The sequence below is a fragment of the Vipera ursinii genome (assembly GCF_947247035.1).
Source record: "Vipera ursinii genome assembly, chromosome: 2".
NCBI lineage: Eukaryota > Metazoa > Chordata > Lepidosauria > Squamata > Viperidae > Vipera > Vipera ursinii.
In genome coordinates this window covers 175,497,303-175,517,034 of record NC_139513.1, presented here as the reverse complement: position 1 = coordinate 175,517,034, position 19,732 = coordinate 175,497,303, and the positions used below count along the sequence as shown (strand labels likewise).

Genomic DNA, 19,732 nt, shown 5'->3' with positions numbered 1-19,732 from the left:
TGATGCTTGACCAGGGTCTGCAGAGACGCTACACATTCTCTCCATGAGTGGTTTTCTTTGTTACCTTCTGGGAGGAGACTTCTCAGTATCCAAAACAGAACAATTAAATTCTGTAATAGCATCAACCTTGTTACCTCCCAAGACTCTTTTTTCTGCTGTTATTGATGATGTTACTTGCGAAGTCGTGTCCAACCCATCGTGACCCCATGGACAATGTTCCTCCAGGCCTTCCTGTCCTCTACCATCTTCTGGAGTCCATTTAAGCTCACGCCTACTGCTTCAGTGACTCCATCCAGCCACCTCATTCTCTGTCGTCCCCTTCTTCTCTTGCCCTCAATCTTTCCCAGCATTAGGCTCTTCTCCACTGAGTCCTTCCTTCTCATTAGGTGGCCAAAGTATTTGAGTTTCAACTTCAGGATCTGGCCTTCTAAAAAGGAGTCAGGATTGATCTCCTCTAGGACTGACCGGTTTGATCGCCTTGCAGTCCAAGGGACTCGCAGGAGTCTTCTCCAGCACCATAGTTCAAAGGCTTCAATTCTTTGGTGCTCAGTCTTTCTTATGGTCCAACTTTCACAGCCATACATTGCAACTGGGAAGACCATAGCCTTGACTATATGCACTTTTGTTGGCAGGGTGATGTCTCTGCTTTTTAATGTGCTGTCTAGATTTGCCATGGCTTTCCTCCCCAGAAGCAAGCGTCTTTTAATTTCTTGGCTGCAGTCCCCGTCTGTGGTGATCTTGGAGCCCAGGAAAATAAAATCTGTCACTTACCTCCATTTCTTCCCCATCTATTTGCCACGAATTGAGAGGCCCGGGTGCCATGATCTTGGTTTTCTTAATGTTTAGTTTCAACCCAACTTTTCCACTCTCCTTCTTCACTCGTAACAAGAGACTCTTTAGTTCCTCTTCACTTTCTGCCATTAGAGTGGTATCATCTGCATATCTTAGGTTGTTGATATTTCTCCTGGCAATTTTAATTCCAACTTTTGATTCATCTAGCCCTGGCTTTTTCATGATGTGCTCTGCATATAAGTTAAACAGGTAGGGTGACAGTATTCAGCCTTGCGGACTCCTTTCCCAATTTTGAACCAATCAGTGGTTTCGTGTCCAGTTCTCACTGTTGCTTCCTGACCCACATATAGGTTTCTCAAGAGACAAATAAGATGGTTTGGTACTCCCATCTCTTTAAGAACTTGCCACAGTTTGTTGTGATCCACACAATCAAAGGCTTTAACATACAGTAGTCAATGAAGCAGAAGTAGATTTTTTCTGGAACTCCCTAGCTTTCTCCATGATCCAGCATATGTTGGCAATTTGATCTCTAGTTCCTCTGCCTCTTCAAAATACTGCCTGTACTTCTGGTAGTTCTCGATCCACATACTGCTGGAGTCTAGCTTGTAGGATTTTAAGCATAACTTTACTAGCATGTGAAATGAGTGCAATGGTGTGATAGTTTGAACATTCTTTGGCACTGCCTTTCTTTGGAATTGGAATGTAAACTGATCTTTTCCAATCCTGTGGCCACTGCTGAGTTTTCCAAATTTGCTGGCAAATTGAATGTAACACTTTTACTGCATTGTCTTTTAAGATTTTGAATAGCTCAGATGGAATACTGTCACCTCCACTAGCTTTGTTGTTGCTCAGCTTTCCTAAGGCCCATTTCACTTCACATTCTAGGATGTCTGGCTCGAGGTCAGTGACCACCTCATCGTGGTTATCAGGGATGTTAAGCTCGTTCTTGTATAGTTCTGTGTAATTTTGCCACCTCTTCTTAATCTCTTCTGCCTCTGTTAGGTCCCTGCCATTTTGGTCCTTTATCATGCCCATTTTTGCATGAAAAGTTCCCTTCATCTCTCCAATTTTCTTGAAGCGATCTCTAGTCCTCCCTATTCTATTGTTTTCTTCTATTTCTTTGCACTGTTCCTTTAAGAAGGCATTCTTATCTCTTCTAGCTATTCTCTGGAATTCTGCATTCAATTGGGTGTATCTTTCTTTTTCTCCCTTGCCTTTCCCTTCCCTCCTGTCCTCAGCTATTTGCAAAGCTTCCTCAGATCGCCATTTTGCTTTCTTGCATTTCTTTTTCTTTGGGATGGTTTTAGTTGCTACTTCTTGTACAATGTTGCAAACCTCCGTCCATATTTCTTCACGCACTCTGTCTATCAGATCTAATTCCTTAAATCTATTTGTCACCTCTACTGTATATTCAACAGGGATATAATTTAATTCATACCTGAATGGCCTAGTGCTTTTCCCTACTTTCTTCAGTTTAAGCCTAAACTTTGGAATGAGAAGCTCATGGTCTGAGCCACAATCAGCTCCTGGTCTTGTTTTTACTGACTGCATAGAGCTTCTCCATCTTTGGCTGCAGAGCATATAGTCAATCTGATTTCTGTGTTGACCGTCTGGTGATGTCCATGTGTAGAGCCGTCTCTTGGGTTGTTGAAAAAGAGTGTTTGCTATGACCATCGTATTCTCTTGACAAAATTCTATCAGCCTGTGCCCTGCTTCATTTTGTACTCCAAGGCAAAACTTGCCTGGTATTCCAGTTATCTTTTGGCTTCCTACTTTAGCATTCCAATCCCCCATGATGATAAGGACATCATTTTTTGGTGTTGGTTCTATAAGGTGCTGTAGGGCTTCATAGAACCGGTCAATTTCATCCTCTTCAGCACCGGTATTTGGGGCATAGACTTGGACTACTGTGATATTGAATGGTTTGCCTTGGATTCGAACTGAGATCATTCTGTCATTTTGGGGATTGTATCCCAGTATTGGTTTTCCTACTCTTTTATTGACTATGAAGGCTACTCCATTTCTTCTGAGGGATTCTTGCCCACAGAAGTATATCTGATGGTCATCTGAATTAAATTCACCCATTCCTGTCCATTTTAGCTCGCTGATTCCTAAGATGTCGATGTTCAGTCTTGTCATCTCTTGTTTGACTACATCCAGCTTTCCTTGATTCATGGATCTTACATTCCAGGTTCCCTTTTTTCTGCTATGTGTTCTAAATGGTCTGTGATTAGTGTGTGTGTGTTTAGCATATGTATATGTATGTGCATGTATGAATATGGGTATATATATATTCTTTTGAGAGTGGGCATCAGAATTTCATTTTTTAATATCTGCCAGTGTGTTCACAGAAAAAAGTGACAATAAAGGTTATCTTATCAACTTATCTTATATCTTATCATCTTATCTCATCTTAGGTATCAGTCTATGTTCTTATTCTGGGCTTGGAGTCAGACATACTGTATTTCTTAATACTTAGCATTTAGTTAAATAATAAACGGAATATATCAAAGAAAACAGATATCTTAGCTACAGTTTGTTTTTATTCTGAGTGAAATGTGTGTTTCTTCTTCTCAACCTATGTTGTTTTATCACCATTTTCCTCTCTCTCTGTCAAAACATTTATCTTCTCAGTTTTGCACTTCACAGAAAAAAAAGCAGTAGTTCAAAGGTACTATATTTGGCTTTCTAACACATTTAAAACACAGACATATCAATGAAGCATTTCCCTGTCCACACGAAAACCAGCCCTATTAGAAATACACAAGTGGAGATTGCATGTGTCCACTTGAGGGAAATGTTAGATGAAATGTTACAGAACTGCAACAAGGAAACAAAGGGCTATTATCTGGATTGTAAAAAAATGGATCACTCTAAGATGGCAGCAAAGAGGTACAAAAATGCAACATAGATGTATGGTAACCTTTTTACTTCTTCTGAGAGGTTTGCAGAATATATCTATCATTGTCATCAAAATTTGATGTTTTGTCTGCTATACATGCATTATATTTTGTTTCTCTTTTCTTTTACGTCCCAAGGAAGCTCTGCACATTTAGTTTAATTAGATTGGTTCTTTTTGAAAGGAGTAAGTTGGAAATAAATAAATTATCCAAATTCTATATAACCTAATAGTGGATAACCTATGGCCTTTTCTGCACCTTCTAAATCTCAAGATCAAGTCTCAGAAATCTGCAGGGGAAAAATAGCTGGATGATGTAATTAAGTAGTGGGCAATAGTGATTGCACAGTAGTGGTTGCGATGACAACAATGATAGTGGAAAGCTCCCCTAGAGCAGTGTTTCCCAACCTTAGGAACTTGAAGATGCGTGGACTTCAACTCCCAGAATTCCCCAGCCAGCATAGCTGGCTGGGGAATTCTGGGAGTTGAAGTCCACGCATCTTCAAGTTCCTAAGGTTGGGAAACGCTGCCCTAGAGAACTGGCTGGATTCTGAGCTGAAGATTCAACCAAAGACTGAATCTCAACCGAAGATCACAATGGCGAAAAAGTAATTATGAATGTTAATAGTACTTTTATTATAAGGTTACAGTAACAGAATCTTTAAAGTCTGAATGGATGTCTCCATTCCCTTATTTTATCTTCAAGAGAACTAATGAGGGTCGAGACCAAGAGACTTTTTCAAATTACACTTCTGCCTTGAACTCAAATTGTTTTTGTCTGATATTGTCTTGGTCAAGACTCTTCACCCTCTTGCTCAAGATTAGTTTTACAGCCCTTTACACCAGATCATTGGTGGTCCTGGGTACCAGTTGTTGCTTCTGAAACCCAGGCCATGTGTAATAATACTATCTTATTTATTATCTGATTCTGGATAAGGTAGCCAACCTGGCATATATAACCAAGACCCATGTGGGCTTGGATTGGGAAATTCTTCTCTTAGAGATGTGTCTACCTAGGCTTCACATTTGGCAGAAGATGCAAACCCAGATGCCAGTCCAGACACCAGATGCAAATTCCATCTGGGATGCTTTATTGGCTTTCAGAGGCTCTGCTTTACATAGTATAACCAGATATAAGTACCTCTGGCTGAAGCTGGGCACTAGGGAAACAGATGGCTTTGCTGCTTTTGTACCACCCTCCCTGTAGTTTGGTAACATCTCTTGCTTGAACCACTGCATTCTGTCTCTGAATTAATGATGGAACTCCTGAGGTTTATTGGGGGGCTGGACTAGAAGACCTCCAATAGACCTTCCAGCTCTATTCTATTCTAATTTATAATCCTTAGGGATTGTTATCTGCTACCAGCAGAAATAGAGTTAGGGGCAGTTCAGTTCATGGCTACCATAGCAAATGTGGCAAGTTATTAAGGGTTTGGCACATTTTTTTGGGGGGGAAGGGGGTCACACGTTTCAGGCCAGTTGAGATGTGATCTGTCAATGGAGTACATTACCATGAGTCCTTATACTAAAATAACTGTAATTGCTCTTCATCTTACTGATGCTGATGCTTCCTTTTGCAGGGAGGTGGGACCTATTAGATCCAGCCACCCAGGTAACATGAATCGGGGAGGATTCTGGAGAGAACCTGGGGTTTGACTAAGTAATTGGCCAGAATGGGTGGCTAATGAAGGCCTTAGACTGGATTGTTCATATGCAGCATCCCTCTCTGCCTCAACCTCCCAGCTCCTTGCTTCTCTGAGGAACTATGGGAAGTGAAATGCTAGAAGTCAAAAAGTGAATTTAACCAAGCACAGGGACCCATATAAGGACTACTTTGCAGCAAAATGTTATTTTTCTGCTCTTATCACATTTACCAGCAGCTTTCTTTTAGGTGACTCACTCCTTGCTGAGGAGGATTGAATCACAAGACTACCTGCGGGGCCATGGTGAACAATATTATAGGCATCTGTCAGATAAAGTAATTTAGATTTGCTTGGAGTCAGACTCTGAACTGATTCTTTGAAGGTGATTGAAGCTTGTTATTTGAGAAGAGCTTGCTCCTGTAAAGTGGAAGTGGACAGGATCCTCAGGGCTGCTAACCAACAACTTGTTTATTAGATCCACTGGTCTGCCTGGATTGTTGAGCTGTCTTGGGAGGTAGTGTGTATTTGGGCCACCTCATGGCTGTTGGAGGAGAAGGCACACATCCCTACCTCAAGAAGTTGTCATTGGACCCATTTTTCCCCTGTCTCCAATTATCTTTTGTTAGTGGTCAGGCTTAGGTCCAGAGGGTTCTGGAAGAAACAGGTTAGCTACGTCCTTTCAGTCAGATTTCTGATAAGGACATAGCACCAAAATGGCATGGGTAGTATTTTTTATAACCTCTGGCAAAGCAGGATGGGATTGGTGCAACTATCCTTGTTCTTCTGTCTCTCAGAAGCCTTCATTATCACCAACCATGATATTCTTGTGTATTGCCTACATGGATTATGTCTTATTATTTTACATAAGACTGCCCTTGAAGACGACTCAGAAGCTGCAGCTAATTCAGAACACAGCATGGCTTGGTGTGCCCATCTAACATCTCAGCTTTAAGTACAATTCAAGGTAGTAGTCATCATAAAGTCTGGCTATTGATGGCAATTTATCACCCAGAGCATCTACCCATTCTATTCAATCTGACAGAGTTTTCCTGCTCCAAGTCCTTTCAATATAACAATGCCATCTAACGGGAGGTATACCTACTCTATCACTGATCCTGCCTCTAAAGCAGCATACATCCTGACAAATGTCTAGTCCTTCCCCAACCTTATAAAAAAGCTTTCAAAATCTTGTTTTTCTATCAGATGTTGGAGCTTTTAAGAGTAATGGTATGACAAACCTTCCGTATTGCTTCATTTTGATTTGTTGAATCAAAATGAATTTCAATCAGAGTTGAAATATTATGAAACAATATAGATTGGAGGACCTCTGTTCTTGTTTCTCTGTTTACTTTTATTGATCACACTGCACACTGGGGCTGAGCTAATATTGTGCCCAAATGATGGGCACATGAGACATGCTTGCAAATTACAGGCCTAATAGCAAGCTAATAAACTAGTTGATTGGATTAATTCAGAGCGCATATTAAATGATGAGCAAGCAGGATTCAGGTCTGGATACTATGGACCTGTCTTAGCCAAAAGATATACCTCCAAGTGAAAAATATACATCTAAAACAGGCTCTATACTCTACATCACATATGTTGATTTCAGGTCTGTGTTTGATTTAATTCTCAGATCACACTTTTGCTCATGGATAAACTCTATAAGAAGTCTAGATTCAAAGTCTGTTGCAATATGCAAGGCTATTATACCAACAAGATACAAACTTACAGATCAATGAGACAGGGATGTTTCCTAGCTCCTCTGCTGTTTAATTTATATATAAATTCACTCATGGACAAAATGAACCAATTAGAACACCATCTTCCAAAATTAGCAAATATGTATATTGCCACCTTGCTATTTGCAATCTGCACAGTACTTCTGTCATAATAAAGTGGACTCAAAAGCCTTGATTGCCTTGACCAGCTATTGTTCAGAAGAAGTTTTTGAAATCAATCACGGCAAAAACCCAAATTGTAAGTTTTGCAAAGAGACCTAAACAACATGCCTGGAGGATAAATGGCTGAAATATTGTACAAATTAAAATCATCAAATATTTGGGCCTAATTTTCCATAACTTCACCAAGTGCAGAGCAGTCAGAAAGTCACTGGCAAATCCATCTTCCTGTCAGAATTTCATTTTCTAAGCAAGCCTGGGTTTTAACTTTCACTTTTTTGAATTTATTGCTTTACTCTGCCTTTTGTCTTTTAAAGTTGACCAGCTGGTTGAATGCTGATTTGATTCAACCCACTATTGTTCTGTGTGGTTTTTTTCTTTCCTTTTATGTTGTTGTTTTGAATAGCTGTAAGGAAACACTGGGTGTTTTGGGATGGCGAAGTGCTTTCATTTGATTTACATTATTATTTGACTTGACTACAGGTTCTTTGTATATGTTTATATTTGCAAAATATTTGGAGTTTATTTCTTTTGAATTTTTAAAAACTCTTGGTTCAAAATACCCAGAAAATATCTTTCCTGTTTCCTTCTGCTTCTGTGTTCTTTGTCCCCTAACCATGTTTCACAGAGTAACAAGCAACCTAGACAGAAATCTAAGAAAAGACTTTTTGGTAATATGCAACTTTTAGCTGAAAGTTTTTTTAAAAAAAATTTGATATGATAATAGCCATGGAAAATATACAGAGGCATTTAGTTTTAAATACGTTCGTTTCACAGAAGGACTCTGATATGAAAGTTGCAGAGCAAAGAGATATGGACTCCACAGCCAGAGAACTAACTAAACCTGCGTCTCTTTGAAGTTCATTTCTTTACAATACTAGAAGCCTGATTGAATGGGAAAGTGAAATTTTTTCTTTCCTATGAGGACTATGAACTGGAAATCCTGTTGTATGGTAGTGAGGAACATATTGCTAAGGTTTATAAAATGTTATTGAATTTGAATTTGGAAACTGAATATGTAAAACATTGTATGATTCAATGAGCAAGGAACTTTGGATATAGTGTAAAGCTTGAACAATGGGAGAATATGTGGACGAAAGGTTTAAAATTTACACTAAATTACAGATTCACTGACTCATGTTATAACACTTTACCTGACAAATGTCGTGGGAATTCTGATCTTTTTTATATATAACTACTACTATTGGATCAGTAAGATCCACATAGCTGTTTTCCTATACTGTCTGTAAAATTAGGCAGATCCTGGTTATCCATTGATGATTTCACCACCAAATGTAATACATTACTATGTCCTGTCCTGTTTTATTGTATCCCAATGTTTAATTTTTATTCTGGTCTGTGGCTGCAATAAAGATTGGCTGATTAGAATATGATAGCAGTCTCTTATGTACTTGTAATCTTAAATGCATTTTAACATTTTTGCCATATGCTTAATAAATAAATGTTCTTGGAATTCAAAGGTTTCAAGATGTGAAAATCTCTCAGTATACTATGATCAAGTACTGAAATGTCACTGGAGTGAATGAAATATAAAAAACACTGTGAGGAAATAAAGCATATCTATGTTTTAAAATTAACTTTCTTTCAATCATCTATAAAAAGGAACTATTTATATGTCAGCTAGATCACCTAGAAGCAAAACACAACATAAGGGAAAGACACTGAAGGGACAGGAAGGAAACGTTGACAAGGGAAAATCTAAAATCAGTTGTAATAGCTGAATTCAGTTGGCTTAGTTTTAGTAGGCTATGATCCTTTTTTTTAAAGGGCAGACACGATGCAGGAATCTAAGTTATTCAATATCTCTCTTTATTGCTTTCAATTCTTCTTTTAAGACAGCTTTTCAGACTGTGACAAACTTGTCTGTATACTCACCTCCAGATACACTTTATATTTGCTTTTAAGTATGAAAATTGTCTCATTGAACAAACCATAAGTAATGACACTTAAATAAGAAAAACCAAGTGTAAATACCAGTAATTGCAAAAGGGATCCTGGAGTCTTAGTAGACAATCACCTAAATATGAGCCAATAATGTGTGGTGGCAGCCAGAAAAGCCAATGCAATTCTAGGCTGCATTAACAGAGGGATAGAATCAAGATCACGTTCTAGTACCACTATACAAAGCCTTAGTAAGGCCACACTTGGAATATTGCATCCAGTTCCGGTCACAATATAAAACAAAAATGACTAGGGGACCGGAGGCTGAAATGTACGAACAGTTACAGTCTAATGAGGTGAGGTGTTACCCCCCCGTTGATAGGGCTCGCAACTTGGGTGTCCTCCTGGATTCGCGGCTCAGTTTTGAAGATCATATAGGAGCCGTGACCAGGGGGGCTTTTGCCCAGGTTCACCTGGTGTGCCAGTTGCGGCCCTATCTGGACCGAGATGCCTTGCGCACAGTCACTCATGCACTCGTGACCTCCCGGTTAGACTATTGCAACGCTCTCTACATGGGGCTGCCCTTGAGGACCACTCGGAGGCTTCAACTGGTGCAGAATGCAGCCGCGCGAGTTGTAATGGGGGCTCCCCGATACTCCCATGTAACACCTCTGCTCCGCGAGCTGCATTGGCTTCCGGTTGCCCTCCGGGTGAGATTCAAGGTGCTGGTGATGACCTATAAAGCCCTAAATGGCTTGGGTCCGGGATATCTGAGGGAACACCTGCTGCCGGCATCAAGTTCCCTTCATCTGTGCACTCCCACAGGGAGGGTCTTCTCAGGGTGCCGCCGGCAAAGGATTGCCGGCGGGTGACACCCAGGGGGAGGGCCTTCTCTGTGGGTGCGCCTGCCCTTTGGAACCAGTTACCCATAGAGCTTAGGACTGCCCCTGATTTTCGTTCGTTCCGCTGGGACCTGAAGACCTGGCTCTTTGAGCTTTCCAGCCAGGACTGAGAATTTTTAATTTTTAACTTATTGCAATTGGGTTTTTTAATCAGAGTTATAGGGGTTTTAGATTTTCAATCAAGGATAATTTAATCTATTTTAATTGTTATTAACTTTTGTATTGTAATATTGTTTTAATTGCCTTGTGAACCGCCCTGGGTCCTACAGGAGAAGGGCGGTATATAAGTTCAATAAATAATAATAATAATAATAATAATAATAATAATAATAATAATGATGATGATGATGATGATGAAAAGAAGGACTGAGGGGAACATGATAGCAATGTTTCAATATTTGAGGGGCCTCCCTAAAGATGAGGGGTTCAAACTATTTCCAGAGCACCAAAAGGCAAGACAAAAAACAATGACTGGAAACTAACAAAAGGGAAGACAAGAAACAATGGTTGGAAACTAAGGAGAAATTTTCTTGCCTTCAGAAATTGTGGGTGCTTCATCACTGAAGGCTTTCAAAAAGAGACTGGACCATTTGTTTGAAATGGTATAGGGCAGGGGTAGTCAAACTTAGCTCTTTTATGACTCATGGACTTCAACAGTCTTGTAAGCTGTGATGATTTACAATTAAAACTTTATACTTCACTTTTCTTTGGCTTGCCAGCGTCAAGCAAGAGTTACATCGAAATTCTGAATTACAAATAGAGTAGGGAAGACAACAGGCTTCCAGGTAACTACAGCAAAAGTTTAATAGTCCTTTGGTGCCATCTATTGGCCACGAGATAAAAAAGCATCCTCATCATAATTATCCATAGTTTACTGAACTAGGATTGAGTTAGCCCAGTTTTCCAGGGTTGCACAATGCCCTGAATTAAATCACACAGGCTGGGTTCCCATTGGCCAAACTGTTGTTGGCTGTTTTGAATTAGCGTATGTAAACGAGGCTACTAACATTGTCGCATGTTAAAAGGCGAATAAGGTTACCAGTCGTCATCAGTAATATTTGCACATTAGTATCTTTAGAATCAGAAACACTGCTTTGGAAGTGCCAGTCGGAGAGTTAAACCAGGAACCAGCGCTACTCTATCCTGTTCTGCTGGTGGGGTTTACATAAGCCACGAAGTTTGATTGCCCAGCCTAGAAACGGAACACTGCTTGGTTTTATCCACAGATCATTTCCAATGTAACGATTCAAGGGATAAAACATGTAATTAGTTACGACCGTTACACTTCATTTGCTTGTTTTTAAAATAGTCAGAAAAGGCCTGCTGCTGCATCTAAACTACATTTCCCAGAAGTCAAGGAATTACGCATGCGTTTATTGAGCTAAATGGAGTTAGGACGCCTTCCGCAGTATATTGAAAGCTACCTAGCCAGTAGGAAACTGCCACAGCTCCTAATTCGTTCGTGATGTCTTCAGGAAACACCTCTCTGCTAGAATGACAGGTTTCTAATCAAATCCGTAGTTGGGATTATTAGATTTGCCAATAGAAAAGTAAAGTTTCCGGAAGGAGGCGAGGCTTAGAATCAATAGAAAGGAGGAAATACTAGGACGTGATTGACATTCAAGCAGCCAATAAATCTTATCCATCGTCCAATCGACTTCAGGCACCACCCACTCCCCCCTCCCCGCACCGAAGTGGGTAGCAACAGTTGCCCCGGTGAGGGAACACGGAGGGCGCCATAGCCACCGTAGTCGTGGCGACCAGGAAGCCCGGCAACAACAACAACAACCGCCCACCCTCCCTGCCTCTGTGCGATTCCCGCCAAAATCGAGAGAGAGCACGATAATCGCGACAACGTCCCCGCCCCCCCCTCAGGGGACGAGGCCTCGCGGGGCCGGGACAGTTCCAGGTGGGTTCGAGTCCGGTTCCCCTTCCTTTTTCCGTAAAAAAAAATGGCGAAGTCGGTTGTTCCTCCTTTCTTTTCTCCGAAGTAGTCGGGAAAAGTGAGGCGGACAAGTGAAGTATTTTTTTTTCCCGATGTTGGGCCCTACCGAGGCCACACCAAACAGGGCTTGACGGGAAAGGGCCCAGGCCCTGAAAGGAGGAGCGTTGACGCTTCTCGGTGATTGGTGGGCGAGAGAGCCAATAGGAGTAGACGGACACGCTTAGGGCGGCCAATGACACTTAGAGAGAGGCGGGTGCGGACGGTCGCTCAGGAGAGGGGGAAAATGAGAGAATGGTTGACTTCAAACAGCGTCATAAAGTCGCGGTGACGTCACGAGCATGAGCTTTTCTTGGTGAAGTTGCGTACTAGCGCTAATAATCTAAAGGAGTGCCTCTGACGAGAATTAATTAATAAAAAAAAATTAAAGGGTTTTAGAGAAGTCCTGGTCGTAGAGAAGGGGTCTGTTTGAGAGAATAACTCCCATGGGGAAAAGTCATAGGTTAATTATTGAGTATCTTGTTGTCTTTAGAGAGTTGAATCTCTAATTGAAAAAAGATAAAAGAGAGCTGGAAAGACTTGGCCAGGTCATAGAAAGTCACTTTTAGACAAGAGGATGATGGCCAATAGCTGCCATGTAAGAAGAGCTGCTTACTTGGCTATTTTTATAAATGGTTTGAAGAATGTGGGAGTTGTGCTGGGAAAGTGTTTTATTTCTTAGTTGGTCCCTGCTTCCTGTGCTTCTCAATAAAGCTCCATGTCTGCTATGGTGAAAGCTTGCCCACCCCTAGAATGGGCAATACTGTGTAGGTGTACCATTGGTTTTTTAAGACATAAAACAGATTCCTGTGTGCCATATTTAGAACAGATACTGGTAAAGAGTAGTGGAAGATTTTGAAATCAGAGGTTTTGGACTCTGTGCTCGAAATAAACCTATTGCTCACTGATAAGGCAATTTTTATGCAGAAGGTCTCCGTTTTATTCACAGGGAAACTTAGGATTGGAAACTTTTTTTAAAAAAATAAAATAAAAGGTAGCCAGTACAGATAGAAATCCTAGTGTGGTGTTAAAGAATGCTAACCCCTGGCTAATGGAATTGACAGTATATCTGAATCCTCAAATAAGGCAAACATTGCTGTTAAATATAACTTCGAATTACTAATGTAACGGATATCTAAAAGCCATGCTGTTTCACGGGGCTGTTTCAGAGTGCTTTAGGTAAAATTATTTGTGTCCTGTACTTGTGGCTAGGTACAAGAGAGCACACCACAATTGGGTAAGAGTAATGATAAGAATAAGAATGTATTTTTTTTACTCTGTTCAGTGCATAAATATGAATGAATTTTCTTCTTACAGGTAGTTCTTATTTAATAACTGGTCATTTAGCGACCAAAGTTACAAGAGATCCCCCAAAATGTACTTATGACCTGGTTTCCAAGTTCCAATGTCTACTGTGGTCACATGTTCACATTTCGGCTCTTGGCAGTCAGCCTGCATTTACAGCCATTTGGTTTATGTTTTTTGCCAGAAATCTGTGCTTGCTTTTGGGTTCTGACAAAAAAACACCCATTGAGAACGATGGGTTCGTTTAACAACCACAACATATTGTGTTTGTTTTACCACCATGTATACTTAATGACTGCTTCAAAAACATCATAAAGTTGGGTCAGTCATGTGATGACCCACTTAGCAACCAGCATGACTTCTGACTATAATTCCAGGCTCAGTTATGGTTTTAAGTTGAGGACTTCCTGTATTTTCTTAATATTTTTATTCAACATAACATGACAGGTTAATGTTTAATTTCTTCACTCTGAGAGGTCTAGGTATTATTTTAGGTTCTAAAGAACAGCTTTATATTGAAAAGTTATTGAATTGCTTACTTTTCACAAAATGCAAAACAAAGTATTGGAAATTGAAACTAAACTGAGGTGAAATATTATTGACCATTCTAGAGATACTGAATATCAAATACTGTTTGATGTTATAATGATGTGTTACATCTAATGATTTTACAGATTGTTAAGTTTGAAACTAAACTTTAGTTTGCATTTGGGGGGGGGTGTTGTCTTTGATTTCTGGAAACTAACTAAACTAACCAGTGGAACAGCTTTCCTCCAGAAATCATGGGCGCTCCATCACTGGAGATTTTTAAAAAGAGGCTAGACAGTCACTTGTCTGAGATGGTATAGGTCACAGGTCTGCAACCTGCGGCTCCGGAGCCGCATATGGCTCTTTTAGCCGTCTCCTGCGGCTCCCAGTCCTCTGCCATGTGCAGTCCAAAGAAAAAAAAAGTGGGACTAAAAAAGTTCAACCAATCAATTCAAATATGCAGGGTAGGTGCATATCTCCCCTTGGCTCCACTCTTCAGTCAAACCCTGTTCTGCGCATGCGCGCATGTATGCGCATGCGCACACATTTTTTGTGGCTCCCAGTTTTTCCTTTTGTGAGGCAACCAGTTCCGAGTGGCTCTTTCACTGTTTCAGGTTGCTGACCCCTGGGATAGGTTCTCCTGCTTGAGCAGGGGGCTGGACTAGAAGATCTCCAAGGTCCCTTCCAGCTCTATTCTATTCTAAGAAACTACCTGACAAATACCTGCAGTTTCCTTGGCAAGATTTCAGAAGTGGTTTCTTGGTTTTCCTAGGGTTGAGAGTGACTGGCTCAAGGTCATCCAGCTGATTCTGTGCCTAAGGTGGGACTGTATCTCTCAGTCTCTCTAGTAATGTATAGCCTGATGCTTTAACTCCTATACCAGACTGGCTCTCTTAGTTTGCTTTAGAGGTAGTTAATATAACTATGGCATCTGTCATTTATTCCCTGTATAGTGCATCATTTCTTTTAACCAAAATTACGATAAAAACGGAAACTAAAAGAATGGCTGGCAGGACTTCAATACTTTTTGAAACATTAAACCAGTGTGCCCAGGTTGTAAAATGGCAACCAAATTCAAATGTTTTAAAACTGATCCTGCTGCATAGGACAAGGTAGACTTTAGCACTTTAATACAGCACCAGAAGGTCATTATAACCATTTAGAAAGTATTACTATCAAGTTCATAAGTTTCAATCAACTTCATGTTTTACTGTTCATTGCATGGGTATCTCATTTAATGCAGTAAGAATAATTATGGAATAATCTATTTTATGTTTGTATGTTTAAGATCCAGAAGTTATTGTAAGATGGAGGTGTTTGATTGCTTTGGAAAGGCTGAATGAAAAGTATTAACCATGTAATTGCCTGTGGGGATGGTGTTTTGAATTTCTTGAATGTAATCTGAAAATCCAGATTATACTTGTAATGTTAGCCTTTATTATTGCAGGTTTATTACTTACAGTTCAGCTAGAACTACATGCCATATAATAATACAACATTTTTAGTGGAATATGCAGTTTGGCTACATGTGAAAACCGTTCCATCCAAGAAAAAGGTATTAAAATATTTTCAATATTCAATTTTGACTTCAGCTAAAAATATCCAGTAGTCAGAACCATCTAATACATTGTTTGAGGTTGGAGAAACAAATTGTAATAAGTCTGGTTGCATGAGAGTCCTAGACATAATTTCATCCAGGCACTGATAAATAATTGTTTTATGTAGCAGAAAGTGTTTCTAAGAAAAGTGACAAAACTGCTGCTGCTCAGGTGTTTGCCCATAGATATATTCCTTTTCTTATTCATTGTGTGATCTGTCTATACCCATGTTACCACCTTTACTTTGCTAATGCAGAAGTAAATTTCTGGAGATGTGTATGGCACCAATCTGTCCCAAAGGTGGTTAAACATCACCTTTGGGACAGATTGGTGCCATATAAGGGAACCGGACTTTCTTGACAACGTTTGCTTGTTATCCAAGAAGCTTATTCTCAACGACTCTGAGAGAGCTAATGACTGACCTTCGGAGTGCTAATGATCAGATGACTGCAAAGAATATAAATACTTCCATTCCTCACCATTCAGCCAGAACTGAAGAAGCTTCTTGGATGAGAAGTGAAACTTTTTTTTGAAGGAAAAAAACAAGAAAGTCCAGTTGCTTTTTGAACAGCACATTTGGGACAACCTGGATGATTGAGAAACTCCACAGACTTGGCACCAATTTGGTTATACTGCACTCTGTTCACTGGGTGGCATGATATGATATGCTCTTGAGTTAATGCTGAGGTTTAAAATACTATTTCAGAATTGTATTATGGAATAGTTGGGTTTGGATATACAGTAGATAGCTGTTGACTTTTGGAGGTTTTTTCAGATTCACAAGTGTATCCGGTGAACAGAATTATGGCACTTTAGGCAGGGTTGTAGCTATTGGGATAAGAATGTACAATGTCTAGGACAGTGATGGCAAACCTTTTAGAGACCGAGTGCCCAAACTGCAACCCAAAACCCGCTTATGAATCGTCGGGTGCCGGGTGGGCGTGGCTATTGAGTGGGTGTGGCCCATTGGGTGGGTGTGACTGCGGTGGTAACAGCAGACTGGGTGGAACTAAAAAGTTCAATCAGTTAATTCCAACTTTGCGAGATCTTTTTTTTTCCTGTGAGAAATTGAAATTGATTGATTGATTGAACTTTTTTTTTTTTGCAAATGGCAGTGGAGGCCTAAAGTGAAAAGGTTTTATAAAACACAGCTGAAGGCCTAGGACTGGGGCGACGGCACGTGTGCCCACAGAGAGGGCTCTGCGTGCCACCTGTGGCATGCATGCCATAGGTTCGCCACCACTGGTCTAGGAAATGTCATTTTTTCACAATATAAACAGGCTTTTTCTTTTTAATTTTTATGGATTCTCTTTTCATACAGTAATTTTTTTTTGAAAAAGATATAGACGTGTAGACATGAAAATCTTTATATGAATCTCCTTTTCAATTTTAATTTCTCCCTGCAGCTGAAAACTATATTCAGCAAGTGTGGGTAACAAATTTTGAACTCTCCTTCGCTATTAAAAGGACTTGTTAGTTCAGTTGTTAATTTAAGAGATTATATCCTTGGAGGTAGATTAATGTTTATCCATAAAGGGACACGCTATCCTTCCATTCAGCAGATGTGCCTGTAGTAGTGTTCTATTTGTGCTGGATTACTTTCCAACAGATTTAGAATCAAAATCATAGGATTGGAAGGGACCTCAGAGATCTTCTAGTCTAACCTCCTACTCAGAGCAGGAGAACTTATTCCATCCTGATGAATGGCTGTCCAATGTTTTCTTGAAGACCTCCAGAAATGGATCACCATAACTTGGGGAGACAAGTTATTCCATTGATTGTTGTTGTTGTTGTTAGCTGCGAAGTCGTGTCCGACCCATCGCGACCCTATGGACAACATTCCTCCAGGCCTTCCTGTCCTCTACCATCTTCTGGAGTCCATTGATTAATTGTTCTTAAATCAGGAAATTTCTCCTTAGTTCCAGATTGAATCTTTCTTTAATGAACTTTCACCCATTGCTTCTTCTCAATCCTTCTTTGTGCCAGCAACCTCAAGTCCTGGAAGATCGTTATGATGTCACTTCTAATCCTTCTCTTCAGTAGGCTAGACATACCTGGTTCCATCCATCGTTCGTCATATGGTTTAGCCTTTAACCCAGGGATCTTCCAACTTGTCCCTTTTATGACTTATGGACTTCAACTCCCAGAATTCTTCAGCCAGGCACGCTGGCTGAGGAATTCTGGGAGTTGAAGTCCACAAGTCATAAAAGACCCAAGTTTGAAGACCCCTGCTTTAACCCCTTATCATCTTTGTTGTTCTTCTCTGTAATCTTTCTGGGGCCTTAGCATCTTTTTTGTATCTTGGCGATGAGAGCTAGACACAGTTTTCTAAATGCAGCCTCACTAGTGTGGTACAGAGTGATACTATCTCTTCTCTTGATCTTGTTGCTATTCCTCTCTTGATGCAGCCTAGGACTGCCTTTGCTTTGTTGGCTGCTGCAGCACATTGCTGGCTCATACTTGTGGTGGTCCAAGATCCCTCTCGCTGTTACTACTGTTGAGCCAGATACTGCCTATTCTATACCTGTGCTTTTAGGTTTTTCTGCCTAAGCACAGAACCTTCTTTTTCTCACCACAAACTGCATTTTGTTGGATAGGTTCCAATGCTCCAGTCTGTTAACTTATTTGGCTAAAAGAGGGTTTTTGTAAAGGGTGAGAAAAAAGTTTTCCCTTCTGAGACCTTGAATGATACATTCAAAAACAGGACTATATGCAACTACCAGTCTGCTTCAATAAGGCAGCTTCTGGTTTTCCTGACAAAGAATTAAGCTCTGTTATTCAAAAGAAAGATTATACGTTAATCATATTGTCTGACTATCTGAGAAAAGCAGCCTTATGCGAAACTAATAATTCCAGATAGATTGTAGACTGTTCTTTAGTAACTGTGGTGATTTACTTAACTACAACTGCAAAAAGGTCATAAAATTGGGTGTGATGATGTGATGACTCACTTAACCAGTACACCACTTAATGATGAAATTTGCAGTCCCAATTGTTGTAAGTCAAGGACTACCTTGCATGCTTCTTCATGTATGAAGCAGCTTTTGAGGGCTTTACACAGCCTCACTGCATAACATAAGGATATAGTAAACATTGCTGTTGAGGTTCTCTGCAGATGTCCCTCCATTATTCTTTTACCTTTAAACAATAAGAAGTGTTCTTTCAAAGCATTTGACCATCCCCAATACTAAGTTGCAATTACAGTAGTCACTTGTGGGATTTATCATTAATGTGGTTTGTCTGCAAATAAAATCAAATGGAATATGAATTTATATTGTCCATAGAGGCTTATTGAATTTCTTTAAAACAGGTATACAAAATATTATGGAAGTTTACAAAATTGGCGAAGACACATTATGCACTTATTTAACCAGAAACACTGGGAGCAGAATGTGACAAATAGTGAACAATTTACTCTGGATCTTGCAAGTTGTAGCATACTTTGTGTCTTAAAGTTCATACTCAATCCTCTATTCCTTATCTTAACTAGCTGTAATGAGCACTGTAAACAAGTTGAATTTCTGATGATTGTGAGCATCTTCATAAAAGAAGAAATCTGAAAAATATGATTGAAGTAGCATGCAGATTATACTTAAGTGTTCTGCATTGTTAATTTTCCAGACTAATATTTCACGTGCACTAATCGGTGTTCCTGCTGCTATTCTTTTTGATAATTGACCGCAATTAGATTTTAAACATGGTGAATTATTAAGTTATTGCTCAGTGAATAGAATTGTAGGGAGTTCTTTTTGTCTGTAGAATGCTTTATAATTGATTAATTATTTTTCTTTTCTTTTTGTTCTATTTGTTTTTCCTTTTCTCTTCAACAAAAGGAAGCAAAAAAGCCTTATTTATTATCATTTTCCCCACTGTTGGCATGGCAACACAGGCTTACGTTACAGAATTACAGGCAGCCCAACAACAATCACAACAACAGCAACAGTCTCAGCAACAGCCAGCAACAACAGCAAATACAACACCAGTGGTGGTGGCGGCAGCAACTCAACAACAGTATGTGGCAGAATTGCAAGGTGCCCAGCAGCAACAGCAGCAGTCAACTCCAAAACAGTATGTTACAGAAATCCCAACTTCTCAGACGCAGGCTCCACCCACTGGACAACAGACACCAACACCTGCGCCACAGCAGTACATTGTAGTGACTGTTTCTGGTAAGTGTTTAATGGGTGAACGAAAGTGGGGAAATTGCCAGGAAAAAAAAGAGAGTGATCATTTGGAGAGACGAAATGCACTATATTTATTTACAGTCTTCAAAGAGGGGAG

The 19,732-nt window shown here is 40.0% G+C and overlaps 1 protein-coding gene across 1 annotated transcript in view; it reads left to right on the top strand.

Annotated features, from left to right (window-relative positions):
* The first annotated feature begins 11,750 nt into the window (after positions 1 to 11,750).
* The window catches only part of RFX1 (regulatory factor X1), a 60,855-nt gene continuing 52,873 nt past the window's right edge, over positions 11,751 to 19,732 (top strand). Inside the window, exons 1-3 of the mRNA XM_083357138.1 lie at positions 11,751 to 11,948; positions 15,301 to 15,408; positions 19,341 to 19,620. Coding sequence (XP_083213264.1) covers positions 15,331 to 15,408; positions 19,341 to 19,620 — 358 coding nt within the window. The 5' untranslated portion in view covers positions 11,751 to 11,948; positions 15,301 to 15,330. The remainder of the gene's footprint in view (positions 11,949 to 15,300; positions 15,409 to 19,340; positions 19,621 to 19,732) is intronic.